Below are 18,513 nucleotides of genomic sequence, written 5' to 3'. Positions count from 1 at the left end.
CGTTAAAATAGGGCCCTTAGGCTTGAGAAGCGGCTGTGCGCTGCTTTTTATCGGAGGTGGAAAACCAAAACTAATAGAAGACACTTGTGATCAGGCACAAATCTCACCATTGTGTGACTTATTATCTACACAAATGTAACCTGATAGCTAATGTAATGATTCAGGGAGTTTTTAAAGAAATTTCAAATAAGTTATTTGCTAATAAATTAAATGTATTAAATAAATTATCAGCTATTGGGAAAAAGCTGAATATAATTTTAAATAATGTTTATATAAAGTAATTTTCAATAAATTTTTAGGTAAATATTAATTAATACATTTGTGGACCTGTAAAATGAAGTGTTACCATAACTCCTTTAAGTGAATACAAAAAATGTAGAAAGTTCAAACTTTATTCAGAGTAAAAAATGTGTACAAAATATATTCAATTAATCTTGGTTATTAATGAAGTATTGATTTAATCATAATAGAGAATCACTGCCAAAGCCCTGAGGATACAACTGATAAACATTACACTAAATACAAAAAGATGTGAAGCAGATAGAAGTTCCATGAAAAAAGAGCCAAATGTGTATTTAATCTTATGCTGCCCTCTAGTGTTGTAAAGAAAAACAACTGACTATTCTTACATCAATGCAGTGATTAAGCTATTGCTGACTGATTAATAAGTTGTGGTGTAATATATATATTCATTACTGTATGTGTGCTTATCTTTTATCTCTCTAGGTCAGAGTTTTGGTAATTATCAAACTGACCAGCAGGGTCACCATCGAGGTCAACTGGACTGCAGCACTGCTCGTTTTCATCCGATAGTCTGCAAGACAACAACCAGAATCTAACTTCAGCGGTAAAATAAACAAAAGTGGTATGTTTCCACAAATATGAACACTGTGCTGATGTGAAACAACACACATTTGATCCTCTTTACTCTTTATTTTATTTAATTCAAGTGAGTTATTAACTTTTCGTAATCCACTGATTGAGCAGTACAGTATGTCAGCTACTGTAGATGAATCACTGGCGCCAGAATAGGCCTTTTTGTCTCCCACTTTCAGGTGTTATGGTAATAAAGTTGTAACGTCTAAGCCAGGTATTACGGTTATAGAACGTTGGCGATAATGTCTATACAGTATGGTGTATAACATGTTGGACTTGGATCTAATCATAATCAACCATTGTGTAGCTTAATTCAAATGAAATCAATGTGATCTGACTTTCAGCCTGCCAGTTTTATAAGGCATCGGTTTTCAAAATGGGGTCCGCCCGGGGGTGTTCAACTCGGTGGGTCAGGGACGTGGCCCTGGCGCATTTCGGCTTTATGTCGGCTTGGAGAGACCTGAGGTGAAGGTGACAGTAACCCACCAAACCTGTCTTGAAACATGAACCCTGTCTCATTTAACTTGTTTGTGGGTGTGACTTTTTGCCGTGTTATCACCATATCATATCTATACAACCAATGTGTTTATGATTAAATTGTTTACTAGAGCACAAACTTCTTCATAGATCTAGACTCAAAATTTTGCTCTCAAGTGCACCAGATTGATGCATTTAACTTTAAAATGTACAACATTTTCTTCCAGAGGAGCATGTCGCTGGCCACCACTAGACGGTCCAAGGTCCAACCACCACAGTCTCATAAAATGTGGGAAACACTGTATTACCTCATCCAAAACTGGATGTCCCCCCCACTTCAAAACTCATTACGAAAATGTAAGAGTTACCTTTTTTCGGAATTAGCGGTCCGAGTGAGATGGCTGCAGTGTCATGATGGGAAATATCCCTCACCACTCTTGTGTGGTAACCCGGATAGCAATGCTGCAGGAAACAAAATTACAAGTTTTCAGCTGTTACAGCAGGTTGTATACAGGATGATTCTTCCAATCTTACAACAACTAAATGGGTACATACCGCTGTGCAGTTGCTGTGTCTCAAAAGACACAGGTGGACCTGGCAGTGCAGGTAGATGGATGAAAAGTTGGTAAAGGTGAACATCCTGAAGGAGAATCGGGCCACAGTGGAGACGCCGTTCTGAACTATCTCTACTGTCTCATCTGCTGCGTTAGGACACCTGGAAGACAGGGAAGATGTAATAGATGTTTAGTTGTTAAGGGATATTTCATATGTAGGTTTTTCAGACTCATGGAGAGGACTTGAGGAAACAGTGTGCTAACACATGGTCAAATTTAAACAATTCCTTTACTCTGTAGTGATGAGATCCCAGCGGACGGGGTAACTGGCGTCATTGAAAGGTGTTGCCCAACATGAGTCCAGAACAGTGGAGATCTGTTGTTCATCAACTCCTTCTGTCTGCACCTCGATGTACAACCTCTGGTCGATTTCCATTTCTAGGTTCCCACTTCTGGTCAGCGGGTCGTGAAAGCCAGCGTCCTGGTAGGGGATCATCCTCAAATGATAACGCCCCTGGCCAGATGGGAGCCTCTTGTTCACAATGCTACAGAAAAATATCACACAACGTGATTAAACTCAAAGTATAATATCTACAATGAGTAAAATATCCAGAAAAATTAGAGCCAAAAAGGTCATTTAGGTCATGATGATGATGATGCTGGCGTCATTGAGCTCTTGGCAGCATTGAGCTCTTAGCAGCTAAATAATGTGATGCAACACAACTAACAGAAATGTCATTCTATGTGCTCTTGCAAAAGTAAGCTTTACTTTAGCCACCAGGACTTCAGGTAGCCAAAAAAATCAATCCATGCCAGCAAGATGTTATTGTGGTTGTCACCTCTCTACAGGGTTGATGCCCACAGCCATAGACAGGGCCTGGGCCAGAGGATATTCACAGGAGAAGTGCAGGTTGATGTTCTTCTCACGGCTAATGAGGCCCTCATGAAGGTCCACGTCACCCTGGATGGTGTTCTCGTACATAAAATGGGTCCCGTTGCTCTTTGAGAGTAAGATGACAAAAGAGTTTAACTATTTTGATGCTTTGTACTGTGCGTCTATAAAATGTATGGACTGTACCCTGAGAGCTGTCCCACACAGCTGGTCGTCATTGTTAAAGTGGAACACCAGTCGTCCGTCTTGGAGAGTGCCGTTGCAGGAGTCATCTCGGAGGTGGAGGGCGCCGGAGTGGAAGCCAGCTTCAAACAGCTGACAGCGCGACACGGACATGGTGCCTGAACTACTGACACAAGTGATGGATGAGTCTATTGGAGATAAATGCATGTGTGAAAACATAATTAAGCTTGTAAAGGTAAAAAGAGGGATTTGTAGTCGGGGACATTATGAGTTAAAGTTATTGGTAATCGATAGCTGATCATTTTAAACATGAAAATAATTGGCTTACTGTCTTCATTGCTGATCTGTCTGGTGTAGTTAAGTTACAGTTTCCATGTTTGACAGTAATCTAATGTAGCAAGTCCGATCTATTGTCTTTCATAATTTCATCAAATCAAAACAGTGTTTTAAGACAGTGGTTCCCAGCCTGGGGTCCAGGGTGCAAAAGATCACAGGGGGTGCGCTAGGATTTAGCTCTGAGGTGGTCAAAATTAGATTTGCACTTATAACTAAAATCATAATAACACACATTTCCAATAACTCCAGCGTTGTAAAGTCCAAAAGTCAAATTTTATTGAAGAAAGATGTTTACATTTAAAAACTCGCAACAATTTTTAGAAAATATTGTGCTTAAATCGATTGTTGTTGGCGTTTAGCCTTTCAAAACCAACCTTTTCACTGCCCTAAAAAAACTATTTCCTCCTCGCTTGATGCACACAAAGGGAGGCCTGAACCTGTATTAACAGGGTGGTCTACCAGCAATCTAACAAATATTACCTTACATTTATTTAACCACAATACCACAAAATCTATTTCAGCTCTAACACTATTAGAGTATATTGTGTATCTACATTCGCTTGGCGAATCTGTCATCAAGAAAGTTGACTCATTTAATAGACTGACTCACCTCATTTAAAATGAGGATTTTGTTTGAGGATTTGTAATTTTTTTTTAAGAGTGATGATGTTTTAAGAGGAGCTGCCCTCACCGTAGCTCTCATTGTTTGGCCGATGGTGGTGCTCATCACAGAAACAGCCGTACACACTGTCCTTCTCACCACACCACTCATGCTCTGCGCAGTCCAGCTGTTCACAGGGGTCTAACTCAGCTATGAAAATAGCGGGGAAACAAGGATACAAGGAGTGATGAAACGGAAACAAAATGAGTAAGAGAGAAGATACCTATCGCTGCAATGAGGACAAATGGCAAGTTCTTCAAAAGAATATTGCTTTTTCTCATCAATTATCGTATTAGTTTAGCGCAAACTTACCACACTGCAAAGCAGAGCGCCACTCAGGGATGTTTAACCCCAAAACAGAGCAGGTTTTCTCATAGGCTGAGACTGCAGAACACAGCATGTCATTGGCTTGAGTGTAGAGGCAGAGATCGTAGACACAGGAACTGAAAAATGGCTGAGGGTCAGAGTGCAGGTGACAGGCACTGAATGGGCCGCTACTGTTGGTGATGACGCCACAGAGCTCAGAGTATTCTTCCATGAACGGACAGTTGTTCAGTCCATCACCATCGTCATCATCTGTGGATCCACATCTGGAAAAGACATATCATGCTTCCATTACTATCTGCTGCAGTATTTATAAATAAAATTATCCACTTTTCATGGCAGCTCACTCTGGTTGGCTTGTGGCTGACTTCCAGCTGTGTCCAAAGTGATTGTCATTTTGTGCCAATGTGCCATTGGGCAAGACTTTGTCATCTGCAGGATCACTGTTGAGGTTTCCACACATCCCGGTGACTCTATTTTGACGGCGTTGGCCTATTCTGATCAGTAAATTTCTCTGGCCGTCAAAGTGGACTACCAAGTCAATGACATCGACCACTATGTAGCCTCCATGTCTGACCACCTGAGCTAAGGTTCCTACAGTTGTGGGAAGAGACACGGCACTTCCATTCACCTGGTAGGATGAGAGATTTTAGAAAGACAAAGAAGGGTGAGGAGGCACTTGCTGTTACGTATGTTTACACCAGACCGATTTAGAAAGTTGTTTATCTTGAAAGTAATAAATGGTTTACCTTTACTATTTTGTTGGGTCCAATCCTGATATGCGCACTCTCTGGTTGATTTGAGAGGTATATATCCACTGCTGACACAAACGACACGCGGCTGTTGCCACGGTGATTATTGGTGCCTACTACCTGAAACTGTGTTTCATTGGGGCTGTGGCTCACACTCTCAGTAATGATGTAAGAGCATGTGCCCTGGAAATGAGCCTCTGCCCCATCAAAGGTGATATAGTGTGGGTCCCCCCACGCAGTGCAAGTAGACATTGCATCAAAACAGCCCAGCTGACCGTTTCTGATGGTGCACTCTTGTGCAGGAGTGCAAGATGCAGCATAACAGCGCAGGTCATAGGGAGCATGGCATTCACATCGCTGGGAGCAACCGTCTGTCCAAAAGGTCTCACCAGCCTGCAACAGGCCAGAGAAACAGACACATAACACATGGACCAAACCAATCAATGGACCTTTCTCACAGCAGAAATGTTGACATGTTAATGAAGGCTGCATTCCATTTACTGTAGGTGAGCCTGGAAAAGTTTCCTGGAGGAACACTTAATGGAACAGAGTCATTGTTAATGTTAGTGGTTCCACTTCTGCTTTTCCTGCTATAAGTCAAATTGTCTGCCATGAAAAAGGTCTTGATATTAATATATTATATTATATATTAATGAACTCAACTTTTGCTCGTCATTGCCTAATTCCTGTTTCACACAGTAATAACGTTGTTGGAGGTAGTATTCACTCTGCATGTTACTGGGGTACACGGGACTTTGAGGAGGCAAAGAGATGCTGGTCTTGACTTCAGGGCTTTCTGCCAGGTTTAAATTTAATGTCGTGCGCCTCGCTCAGTGGCCATCCTTACCATAGTAACACTACTTTAGAAGCAACGGAAGTCAGACGGCGGCTGGTGGTATCACAGTTTTGCACTCTGCAGCTCACATTATCGCAGTCTCACAAGCATGTTGGAGAATTACGGTGGCCTTAGGTAACGTAAAATCTCTCCAGTGTTTGGTTTGTCCATCCTGGGCTACTGTATAAAGATGATGGAGCAGCATGGCGGACTTCGTGAAGAGGACCCCCTCCCTATGTAGATATAAGCCGCTCATTCTAAGCTGTCAAAAACACGATTCTTAGTTTCAGGTGATTATACACTAAAGAAAACATAGTTATTAATATCATATTCCATTTCTGCTAATATATCCCCCGAAATGCTACACACTGGCCAAAATGTAGTGAGGGTCTGCATTGGTAGAGGTGTGTTGCTTCAGGTAACGGTGAAACGATGAAATCTGATCCATGAAGTCCACTTTGTTTAAAGGGATTCTATGTAAGAATCAGAAATTGCTTGTTAACAGCGACACCTGTGGCCGTTAAGATTTAAGATTTATACGTGTAAGAAGTTACAAACAGTACCTTTAAAGGAATAGTGTGTAACCCCCCCCCCCCCCCCCCCCCCCCCCCAACCCTCCCCCCTTCCTCTTTGTCCTTCCTGAGCAAATGGGCCATGTGGTAACATGTTGGCAGCCATCTGTGATCCAGCCATCTTTGTAGTTTTACAGTGCTCACCATTCATGCTCACACACTGTGTTTGGTTTGTTTAGTTTAGTTATTTAGTTGGATTAATATTGTGTTTTACACCTTTATTATCTTGTAAATAAATGTTTGTGGATTATACATGCTGATCTGTTTAATATTGTACAAGAGTGAATAATGCCAACCACTGCTGTGTCAAGAACTCCAATATCATTCAACCTTTATGATCTATTTTGGTTATAGTTGTTCATTTAAAGTTCCAAATTGATAGTTTAGTATATTTAATGAGACTTATCTATGAGACTACATTAATGAGCTATTATTTTCTCTTTGATGCAAAGAGTGGTGCCCCGAGGATGATTTAATATACATTAAATAATATTATTCAATAATTATTATGATAATTATTATTTACTTTTGATAGCCATTTTAATGTATTTTTAGCTTATGTACCAATATAATTTGGTGCCCTGTTATTATTAATATATATCGATAATTTATTAATATTAATTTTATTAGGATTGATAATTATCTTTATTTTCTAATAACTAAACCAGCTCCTATCTGCATCCCCAACACTATGGTGCCCCGTGTGAGGCATAGTATTATTGTTGGCAAATTATTCATAATTGTGCAATATTAATGTCAGCATCATTTTTGGTCAAAACCGAAAAATTTTATTCCACTTCTAAACAAACCAAAAGTGTTTACATTCTACACCACTAGTCTTCCACAGGAGTAGACGTCCAGCTGTACTTATAAACAAGTACATTGTGGTTAGAATTGTTATTTGAGCGATTTTGATTATTAACACTTTAAGCCTTCATGGTGTTAATTTTAATAACTTGCTATTGCTGCTAATTCAAGTTAACCTACGCTGTAGAACCTGAAAGAATTTTGGTTCAGCATTTGAATACCAAGTATTCAATGCAATCTAGTCTAGTCTAGTCTAGTCTGCACTCAGCCGCTGGGAAACAAACATGAAAAACCTCCATTGGTCTTGAGGAGCTGCAGCATTTATTTCTGCACAAACTGCAACTTCAACTGTACATTCACTTGCTATTCTCAAAGCTAAACTAACTCTGTCTTCTGCTCCACTGCAAACATTTCATCTCTCTCTCTGCTTCACCACTCACTTCCACCGTACACACACACTTTGTGCACTGCTATTCTCAAAATGACCCGCGCTACTCTTACGACAACTGGCTCTAGAAAGGGCCATTCACGTTTTCACATCGACCACCGTAGTTCTCCTACACAAGAGGGGTTGCAATCTGAAATTTCACCGCTAGATGTCGCTATATCTTACACACTGGACCTTTAATAGATTTCAACTGTTAGTTTAGTTTGGAGGTTTATCAGATGCCAAAACACTGCACAGCAGTTTTTACGATAATGAGGGAGGATTTTACTGCTCTTGAAACTTACCACAATGGAAATAATATTTTACATAAAGATAATAAACATAATTACTCTGTATATTTTGCAGTATTAACTGGGATGTGACTTACATTGTAGTAGAAGCCGTCATATTGACAGCCACAGCTTTCCACAGGGACACATCTCGTCCCACTCCTGAGAAAACCTTCATCACAGAAACATCCCTCAGAGCAAACCTGCTCACAGGTGGCATCAACGCTGCTGGCACAGGTGCGGGCACAGTCGGTACCACACAGCTCATAATGACTGTTGGCTGGACAGTCAAGTCCTTTATAAGTGAGGAAAGAAATGATGATCATCAGATGGTTATGAACTAATTACTTTTATCCATAAGTGGACAATTATGAATTGACTGGTTGACTTACTACAGGTGGTGTTCTGTCTCCAAGGGTAGATTCGAACATTAGCAGACTGACAGGCACTGACATATGCCTGAATGGCCATGCATAGGAGATCTTGCCCCTCATTTCCCGACACACAAACATCAAACACACAGTCATTGAAATATGGCGCTGGGTCCACCTGCTCATGGCAGAAGCTGAAGGGACCGTCAGCTGCCTGAATCACCTCACATTGGGCTCTAGCAGGTAGCTCATTGGTGCATTGTGGGCAGGAGGAGCCACACCCATCACTGCAGGTGTAGTTGCCTGCCACTTTCCAAGCTGTCCCAAACTCTTGTGGAGTGGTGACCAACGTTCCAGATGGAGTGTGGAACTCGTCATTTGGATTTCCATTGAAGTTTCCACAAAGTCCACATGTTCTTCCACTGTATTGAAGACAATAATGAAACACTTTCAGCATCATGAATCAGAAGATAGATGGATTACTAAATAACTTAAATACAATTGAAAATGTAGTTTTAAAAGCATTTCAATTTAAGCTTTGGTGAATGGCAGATACCTGTAATTTGCAGGTACAGAGATAAACACTGTACTATATCCATCATAGGTGACACTCAAGCCGAAATCAGCACTGACAAATACACGAGGTCCACTTGCATAGATTGACACATGACCTCCATTCAAGAGAACAGGTAAATTTCTAGTTTCTCCATTCACCTAAAAGAGAGTTTGGAATAAATTTGGTCATGGGAATGGCTATAATTGTCAATTATTTGCCAATTAGACTGAATCTAAATTATGCATAGCAATTATCTGATGAGAAATGCCAGGTATTATTTTAACCACTTACTTGAACCACACCACTTCTCTCCCTTGACATATGCACTCGATAGCCCCACACATTCACAAAAACTTCCGCTGGGATTGAAACTGGCAGCCCTCTCCAATGCTCATTCTTAGCTTCCACTGAAAATTGGTGGAGTCCGTCAGTGGCGTTACAAAGGGTCGCCATAACATAGCGGCAGGTTCCCTGGAAGTTATAGGCCTTGCGATCAAAGGTGATGTAGTGAGGGTCACCAGAGGCAGAGCAAGTGCCATGAAGGTTGGGATGGCAGCCAAACTCACCCTCCACCACACGGCAGGACTCTTGGGGACCACAGGAGTTGGGGATACAGTGGACTGCCCCGGTAGCGCCGTTACAGGTACACAAGCTCTGACATTCCTCTCCATCCCAGAACTGTTCGTCACCTTGCCAGTAGCGTCCTTGGTGATTGCATCCACAGGCTGTAGGTGGTACGCACTGGTTGCCGTTGAGGATAAAACCATCATCACACTGGCACCCATCCTGACACATAGTGGCACAGGTGAAAGGGAAAGAGAGGCTGGGGCAGGCAGAAGGACAAGTACTTCCACAGACTTCCTGATGGCTATTTTGAGGGCAGTTTTGCTCTACAGAAAAACAAAGCAATCCATTCAGCAAAATAATTGATATTATATCAAAACCATCTACATCAAAAGGGGGGAAAGTGCTTACCACAGCCAGTTGCATTCCTCCAGTGTCCTAAGGCAACACCCTTCTGTTGACACATTAGTGCATAATCTCGTAGGACCTCACATAGCGCTGATGCTGGATCTCTAGAGGCTTTAAGGATCTCCACACATACATCCACATGCTGCTGTGGGTTCACCATGGCCAAACACTGGGCAAACGGCCCATATGATGAGCCAAGAATGCCACAGTACTCACTAGAATTGTAATTTGTTGTAGAGTTATGATTTACACTTTCCATGCAGTGTGCAGCGAGAGAGCCATCTCGCCAACTGTCCCCAAAGTCAAGAGAGCTGTTGACCAGGACGCCATTGGGTGTGCGGAAGTCGTCATGTGGGTGACCATTGTAATTGCCACAGAGTCCACCCAATGAACCGTTGTAGATACCAGGTGCAGTGACACGCACAAAGTGAGGCCAGACTGTCTGCACAGTTACACCAAAGGAGGTGCGAAGGATGATACTGTGAATGCTGCTGTGGTAGATCTGGATTCGACTGGACGCGGAGCTGAATGGTAGTCTGATCCGCTTACCGTCAACCTAAAGGACCATTTAGAGTCATACGTTGTAATTAACAAGATTTAAGTAAGGGATAATGCCCCACTTTGCGGAGGCAACCGGACACCCCGAAGGGCATTATCCCGCTTATACCATAATCACTTGCCTATAAAACAAAATTACGACCATTCATTTATACAGTATTTTCATGCGTTTTGCAACCAAAATTTACAGTTTTCCACAAGCCATAACTCCGTTCCCCCATCTTCATTAGTGTTCAGATGCCTCACTGTTAAAATAGTGGATATATCACATTAAGAATCTGTCTTTTCAAAAAAGTTCCAATCACTTACCTGTACTCTGCTGCTACTTGCCATCTCAATGGCCACATGTGTTCCCTCTGCCTCAAACTTTAGGAACCGGGCAAAACCCTGTTGGCCTGTGGGTACTTTTTCTGCTGTCACTGCAAAGTGGGGATGATTAGATAAGCCCATTACTTTGGCAAGAGTCAATTGACACGCCCCAGGATACTGGTAAGTCAGTCCATCAAACATGTGATACGACCCTGGGCCCCTTATCCAGCATGTTGCATAACCGTTAGGTCTGCATCCTCTTTCTCCCTCCTCCACACTGCATGATTCATGTGGACCACAGCCATGGGAGTGGCAAGTCATGGAACCATAACTGCAGCTACAACGTCTCCCACAGTCCTCGTCTAGTATTACAGTTTCTCCAGAGCGGTAGTAGCGACCCTCAAAGCTGCAGCCACACTCAGCATGAGGGACGCAGACTCCAGCACTGAGGATGTAGCCTGAATTGCAGATGCAGCTCTCCTGGGCAGGGAGAGGGCAATTGTGGGTAGAATTGGGATTGACACAGGTAGCCGGACATCCTGTGCCTTGGGACTCAAAGTGACTGTTGGCTGGGCAAGGGATTTCTAGACACAAGAAAACAACATTGATATTATCATGGACATTTTACCCAAAGGATTCTTTGAAATCATATTGATTGACGGACACACATACCACAGAAGCCTTGTCTCCTCCAGCTTGGCAGCTGTATACCATTCTGTTGACACTGACTTGCATATGCATTTAGGGCTTGGCAAAGAATGGGTTGGTACCCTCCTCCAACACACAGATCAAACACACAACTCTCCACAAAGGTCTGTGGGGGAAGTTGTTGATGGCAACCAGCAAAAGGTCCAGAACTGCTCTGGAGGATACCACAATGGGCAGTATTGCTGTACAAAGCTGTCTGATCCTCAGTGCAGGCAGCACAATCCAGACCTCCACACTGCGCCTCACAACCAGGCTCATCGTCCCCTGATGCTTGCCAACTGTTGGCAAAAACCACATCAGAGCTCACAAGCTCGCCTTGGCGGGTTCGAAAGTCATCCCTGGGATCATCGTTGAAGTTTCCACACAGGCCACATGTTGCATTCTGGTAAGAATAGGGCACACTGATCCTAACATAATGATTTGTGTCATAAGACACCTCCAAGCCAAAGTCAGTACTGACGATCACAGAAAAACCTGACTCATAAACCTGGACTGTGCCATTGTTAAGAGAAATCGGAGCGGCTGCAAAGTTTCCATTAACCTGTAAGCACACCAGCAAATGTGTCAAGAGTAGCAAAAACAAAGTTGGAATCATTTGAAAGAGTCAAAGTTCAACTAGTCAAAATCACCAACCTTAGCCACACCACGACGTCCCTTGACAAGCTCGATGGTTTCATTATAGACGTACACTTTGACCAGTCGTGTCCAGGAAACATGAGTGGTGCCCCTGTGCTCATTCGTGCCCTCTACTCTATAGTAGGGCAGCCCGCGACCACATTGCTCAGAAAGAACATAAGTGCAGGTGCCCTGGAAGTGAAACACTGTGTTATCGAAGGTATAGTAATGTGGATCACCACTTATGGTGCAGGTGCCTCTCTGCACCGTCTGGCAGGAGAACTGAAAGGCAGTAGGTCGGCAGATTTGGGAAAAGGAGCAGGGTTGGCTGTGACACTGCAGGCCTGTTGAAGTGCAAGTGCACTTCTGTGCACAGGTACTGTCGCTCCAGAATGAGTCACCTTGCTGCACGGATACACCTGGAAAAGAATGAAAGGAAAAGGTCACTTAAATGTATAGACTTTAATGTGCTGATCCCATTACATTTAAACCATTTAATTTCATGCACCTACTAAAGTGACGCCAAGGGTGTTGATGCCGAAAATAAAGTGATGCCAAGGGGCGTGACAAAGGGACGGTATGTGACGAGGTGGGATGAGAACGTGTTGACCATGCAGGATGGCAGAGACGTACACTTTGCAAGCTAAACCTGCCCACAGTGTAATCAGCCTTGTACCAAGCAGCAGCAGCAGCAGCGAAAGGAACCTCAGTGTAGTAGGGTTTACGTTTGACCAGAGGATGGTGCTAAAACCTAATAGATAAAGAGCATTGCAATTATGCCTGTACAGTAAGTTCTGTTATACTTGGATTGTTCAGGCGTTCTGAGGTAACCATCCACGTTTATCTAGCTGATGTTATAGGACCAGTAGTTGCACTATCACTAAACACTTAACCCATGTTTTATCAACTAGTATAAGTTACATACAGTATGTCTTGTGCCAGTGGGCTGCCGTGCCATATTCTGTAACTAATCTATTATTGCTGTTGCCAGATTAGTTATTTATTATTTATGAGAAAGCCTTTCTGTCGGTCCAAAGCTTGCTGATAACATACAAAAATATGGCCAATGGTTTTGGCTGTGGCTCTCAAATTTGGCAGTACCAGACGGGTTCAGTTGGGACAGGTCAGGTCACAATAGTGATCACCCTATGTATCTGATCTTACCATTGAAAGTGCAGCCTCTTGATCCAAGGTCTATCCGGAAAGCCCAGCGACCGGGTACATTGACATTGCTTCTTAGGCGGAAATTTGAGTTACTGCCTGTTGCAGTGTTAGAGAATGATCCAGGGATGGTGAAATGGTAAACAGAGTTTATTGTATCGTAGCCAGCCTGCAAATACAAGTGATAAAAATAAAATGAATGTAATTAGAATTAGTGAGTATGGCTAGTATGTAGGCTATTAAAATATACAAGAAGACATTATCAACTTTGGTTTTAGTCATGGCAACTAAAAACACACATCATAATTGTAGTGGATCTGACCTGTACAGCGCGAGTTGTAATGGCTATTATCCCATAGTTCATCAGCAAAAATGAATACTGGCCTCCAGAGATCAGCACGGCTTGGGCAGTTGTGCGCTGGAAAATATGAGTTAATTATCATATGTACTGCTTTTCTACACTCTAATACTGTATACTGCAGTTCAGAAACACTTTTTTACAACATGTCTCAGTGCATCAGTGTATTAAAGGAATTTAGGGGGATCTATTGGCAGAAATGGAATATCATGTCAGTAAGTATGTTTTCTTTAGTGTATAATCACCTGAAAATAAGAATCGTTGTGTTTTCGTTACCTTAGAATGAGCCGTTTATATCTACATAGGGACAAGGCCTATGGAAAGGAGGCTGGGTCATGGGCGGACATGGGTCTTGGGGTATGGGGTATAACACATGCGCAGTGTAACTGAAGCTGCGGTCGTGCGTTGCGATTGGCTCAATTTCGGCGAGTGCAGACCAGATTTTACTGAGCATGTGTTATACCCCCGGAGATATGATGCGTGACCCAGCCTCCTTTCTATAGGCCTTGCATAGGGAGCGGGTCCTCTTCACGGAGTCCACCATGTCACACCGCCATGTTTCTACAGTAACCCAGAATGGACAAACGAAACACTGGCTCTAGACCGGGACATTCGCGATTTCGCATTGGCCACTGGAATGTTCTCCTACACCAGGGGTCGGCAACCTTTGATATGAAGTGCCTTTTTTAAATGTTCTTATTAATCAGTGTGCCATACGAACATTAAGGTTAGCATTAAGTTTAATTATGACACCACATCTAAATTTGAATCTCCAACAGATCTGTAATTTTATTCCATCCATATAGGCAATGCGCATAGCAACATTTAAAAAAAAAAAAAACATGTTTCTCCCAAAATCAGGACATTGTAATTATATATAGAGAGCACTATACAAGAAGACTACCATCCTTATGAAAACATCCACATCTGAGTTGAAATCATTAACCCTACCAACCGTCCACCAATCTGCTATAAACTTATAAACAAATTCTGCAAAGATGGCAACAAATGAATCATACTACCGTAAATAACAGGCCGCGCAACGGCCAAAGGCTGTGAAAAAGGTAATCTGGCATGTAGATTAGAGGGCACTTTAACATTCCCAAAAAACCTTCTTGCACACTTGTTGCTAGTGGGCCATTGGTTAATTGTACTAATTGTGGCACGCATGCTAGGTTGCCATCCCCTGTCCTACAAGCTTGACACACGGGAAAAGCTTCAGTTGGTTGCAATCTGCAACCTCACCACTAGATTTCGCCAAATCCTACACACTGCACGTTTAAGTCATTTATTCATTATTTCATGCTTCTATGTTCCTTTTCAGTTAATTATATGGGTAATACTTCCTTTTACAGGTCCGCAAATTTCATGTTAATTAGGTGATGATTAGCAAGTAACCTATTTGAAATTTCTTTGGAATTACTGCCAATTTACCTCAAAATTGATCGAAAATGACTTTATTATAAACATTATTAATAATTATATTCCACTATTTCCCAATAGCTGATAATTTATTTGATACATCTCCAGGAAAAGAATACAGCAAGAAAATTAATTTGGATTGCAATATTATCACCATAATAACACTTCAAAATAAAAGAAGGAATTAAGTTGACTTACTGTTCCTGAATTTGGATAGTAAGCCACCTCATACCATGTTGCAACAAAGACCCAGTTGGCATTGAAGTTCATGCTTGGGAAATAGTCATTAATGTCCCGTGTAGCTTGTTGGAGGACACTGCCACTGGTGTATTGGTTGTAGTAGACCTGACCAATTTCTCTGTTATCAAGATCTGTCCAGAATGGAGCAATGAAGTCCCTGGGTCCACGTAGTGGGAACCTTTGAGGTGCATGAGTACTCAGTGGATTGTCAAATGTCAAGTGTCCATTATGGTTGACCTGGAAATAAAAGCAGATATTTTTTTACTAACATCATCAGCTACAATTTCTAGATTCACAGGCTCAAATTTTGCCTGGCACTAGGACCAGTGTTGACATGATAATAATAGTGTTTGATGTTGCAAACTACAGACTACCACCTTCTATAGTGATCAGTAGGTTTGTGTATGTTAAGTAAAAAAAAAAAAAATCAAAATATTACATACATAGTTTTACAAAATGTGATTTCTTACAGTATTTACATTTTTGCAATGACCTTGTATTAGAATTAGGTTGTAGTCAGGAATTTTAATGTGACTGAAATATGATCACGGTCTGCATAAGATATGTACATTATTTTGTCCAAGTTAATTTTACATACATATATGTAATTATACGTCCGTCCAAAATAGACAAAAGGTCGCTGCAGGTTAATCCGTGGAGAACTTCCATCATCTGATCGAGAGCTTGCAGTTCCAGATATTGGGTAGAGGGGTCCTAGAAAGACAAAAATGAACACAAATATAGTATATTGGCCCAGAACAGGGCTAGGTAATAGCCAGTATTCTGCAAACCATGTAGCCATAAACTGTATCTATTCCAGGAAAAGAGAAAACTGTGATTTACCCTCACTGATATAAATGGGGTGGACAAAATATTAGAAACACCTCTCTCTGAATCAACATCTCGCTAAAACAGTTTAAACAAAAACGGAACATGAATAACTTTTACAAATGTAGAATTTATTGCAGGGCTGTTGCATCAGTCTCTATTAGCTTTAGCTACAGTACATATATCTATAGATTGATAACTCAATGTTAATTGTGCTCATTTATTATGTACATGAAGTTTCTATCCACCACAGGTTTTAAATCTTTACACAGGACAATGATTGTATGACTGGCATGAACTGATGAAAATCAAATATTAAAAAGGATCCAATAGGTGTGAACTTACTGACAACCTGAGGCGTCACCTCTTCTGTAAATGAAACAAAAGATACCAGATGAGTCAAATAAATGAGCAGAGAATGTACATTATTTTCCAAAAACAAACAAAATTTAATATCCAAAACAAGCCACCAATTCAGGATGTTGAGTTAGATTAAATTTAAAAAAATAAACTATCCTCAAATATAATAAAATAAATATATTACTTACTTATCATCCCCAAAAGCAGCACAAACAACATGATTTGACCATCCATTTTGTCAGACTACCATATCAAATCTGCTGATCAAACATAATGAACTTTATTTACATTATACCATAACAAAATACTGAGTTATTTAATATTACATTCTAAACTCACCTGTTCATGTATGCTGTCTGTTTCCCTCATCTATTTGAAACTACAGGGCTGAAACAAGGCTTTATATAGTGAAAGCTGGCATGGTACCATAAACCTGATTTATAGATACAGAAGTACTCATTTGTTTTATCTTGTTTTGTTTTTTTATTAGTTTAAATGGGTAAAATTTAAAACAATTTATTTAATTCACCATTTTTTTCTGTTGTACTTTAATAATAATGAAAAATATTAAATGTAAGAAGAAGATGTAATCTAATACTCTACCAAATGCTTGAGGATGTTGTCAAAAGTATTTCTCAATGGCAGTTTACAGAATGACGTCAATTGTGGTTAATAACCATGCAGTAGGTTTTACTGCCATAGATTTGGGATATATTGCACTCTGTCTAATGATTTACTGCTGAAACTCAGTAAATCATTCTCAAAATATAAGTGATGGGAAACACTTTCAGTGGTAAGACTAGAGGTCAAGTTGTTCTTCCTCGTGGGTATTACAGTAAATCATGCATTTTGCTTTTCAGTGTTTCAAGATCAATCAACCTGTAGAAATGTGAAACTTGCTTCAGATACAGCAGGTAAACCATTAGAGTGAGCACGATGTCAGCATTGTTTTTTAACAAAGTTCAACTATCATTGCATGTTGATGCAGTTTCATTGCATTATCATACTACAACCGCATAACTTAAAATGTTTAGACTGAAGGTGTACCGGTCTCAAACAAGTTTCTGTTTGATTTTAATATCACAGAGGGAGACATCTGTTATTTCAATGAAACACAAATAATTAACATTTAGGTAAATATAAGTAACGGACTCAGTAGAGATTACAGGTTAATAGGGTAAAAAAAATTAACTAATATATCACCATGAAACTTCCCGAGTTGATTACTTACATTAAGGCGATTGTTTTTTTGTATTACAAGTTTTCTTAAATTTTATGTTTGAATATGCAAATGAGTCATTATCTTATTAAATATGTGCTAATTTGCATACATTTCCAAAACAGAAAGCTGAACATTAGATGAAGCCAGGTTCAAAATACTTACTACATATTAGAGTCAAAGGTTTTTACAGAGGAAATTTGGATATCTCTTTTTGTCCCTCCATAAAACAGCCATTAAAAATAACAAAACCTATAAAAACCTTCGGAATATAGATAGAAATGAAACTGGAACATTTGGTGAATGTAAGTGCTACTGAAGTGGAGATTTCTGGCTATGAGTGTTAAAGAAAATAACTTATTTTAAAATGGCCTTTAAAGGGACTGTTTGTAACTTTTTAAGCGTATAAATGTACCGGGTCGGGACACACGCTCGCTCGCAAAAACACTATTTTCTTCCTGAGGATGTGTGATAGTCTGTAGGGAAACCTAAAAGTGGTCTTTAAGAACATGTTTGACAGCCTTGTTGAACTGGCAAACAACATTTTCGGTGGTTATTGTTAGGATTAAATAATAGGGCTCACTCTGACCGTGTTGATGCACAGCGATATTTCGTAGTTAACATTGATACACTCTAAAAAAGTGGCTTTTTTTATCATGTCTTGTCTGTTGCATTCTTTTATTTTTAGTACCTTGAATGTTTTTATTGTTTTGTCACATTCATGGTCTTATCGTTTTCACAGTTTTTTATGATCATCTTTGTTAAAGTTTTACTTTTTACAATCAGCTACTGAAGTGATCTTTTGTAAGATGTTTGATGTGGTTGTGAGTGACGGTACTAAATTATGGGA

General features: G+C 40.6%; 1 protein-coding gene across 1 annotated transcript; it reads right to left on the bottom strand.

Moving 5' to 3' along the window:
• Positions 1-374: 374 nt before the first annotated feature.
• Positions 375-16,791, bottom strand: LOC119479847 (alpha-tectorin-like). The gene is made up of 24 exons (XM_037755816.1): positions 16,784-16,791; positions 16,449-16,453; positions 15,855-15,970; positions 15,215-15,493; positions 13,559-13,654; positions 13,240-13,405; positions 12,094-12,494; positions 11,425-12,001; positions 10,753-11,336; positions 9,889-10,441; positions 9,205-9,803; positions 8,914-9,071; positions 8,379-8,779; positions 8,085-8,281; positions 5,053-5,448; positions 4,651-4,934; positions 4,292-4,569; positions 4,010-4,129; positions 2,986-3,170; positions 2,747-2,907; positions 2,201-2,452; positions 1,909-2,068; positions 1,722-1,815; positions 375-814 (listed from the first exon to the last, which is right to left on the bottom strand). The coding sequence occupies exons 1-24, from the start codon at positions 16,789-16,791 to the stop codon at positions 723-725; spliced, it is 6,162 nt and encodes a 2,053-aa protein (XP_037611744.1). The 3' UTR covers positions 375-722.
• Positions 16,792-18,513: the final 1,722 nt, after the last annotated feature.

The sequence above is a fragment of the Sebastes umbrosus genome, chromosome 20 (genome assembly GCF_015220745.1).
Source record: "Sebastes umbrosus isolate fSebUmb1 chromosome 20, fSebUmb1.pri, whole genome shotgun sequence".
NCBI lineage: Eukaryota > Metazoa > Chordata > Actinopteri > Perciformes > Sebastidae > Sebastes > Sebastes umbrosus.
Note: the sequence above shows the minus strand (reverse complement) of the source record. Positions and strands in the feature narration are given on the sequence as shown.

Bases quoted from the DNA above. Each gene is read 5' to 3' on its own strand.
- LOC119479847 (XM_037755816.1), bottom strand. The intron at 10,442-10,752 runs GTAAGTGATTGG...ATGGTCCTTTAG, and splicing joins CAAGTAGCAGCAGAGTACAG to GTTGACGGTAAGCGGATCAG. The intron at 8,780-8,913 runs GTATCTGCCATT...TCTTCAATACAG, and splicing joins TCTGTACCTGCAAATTACAG to TGGAAGAACATGTGGACTTT.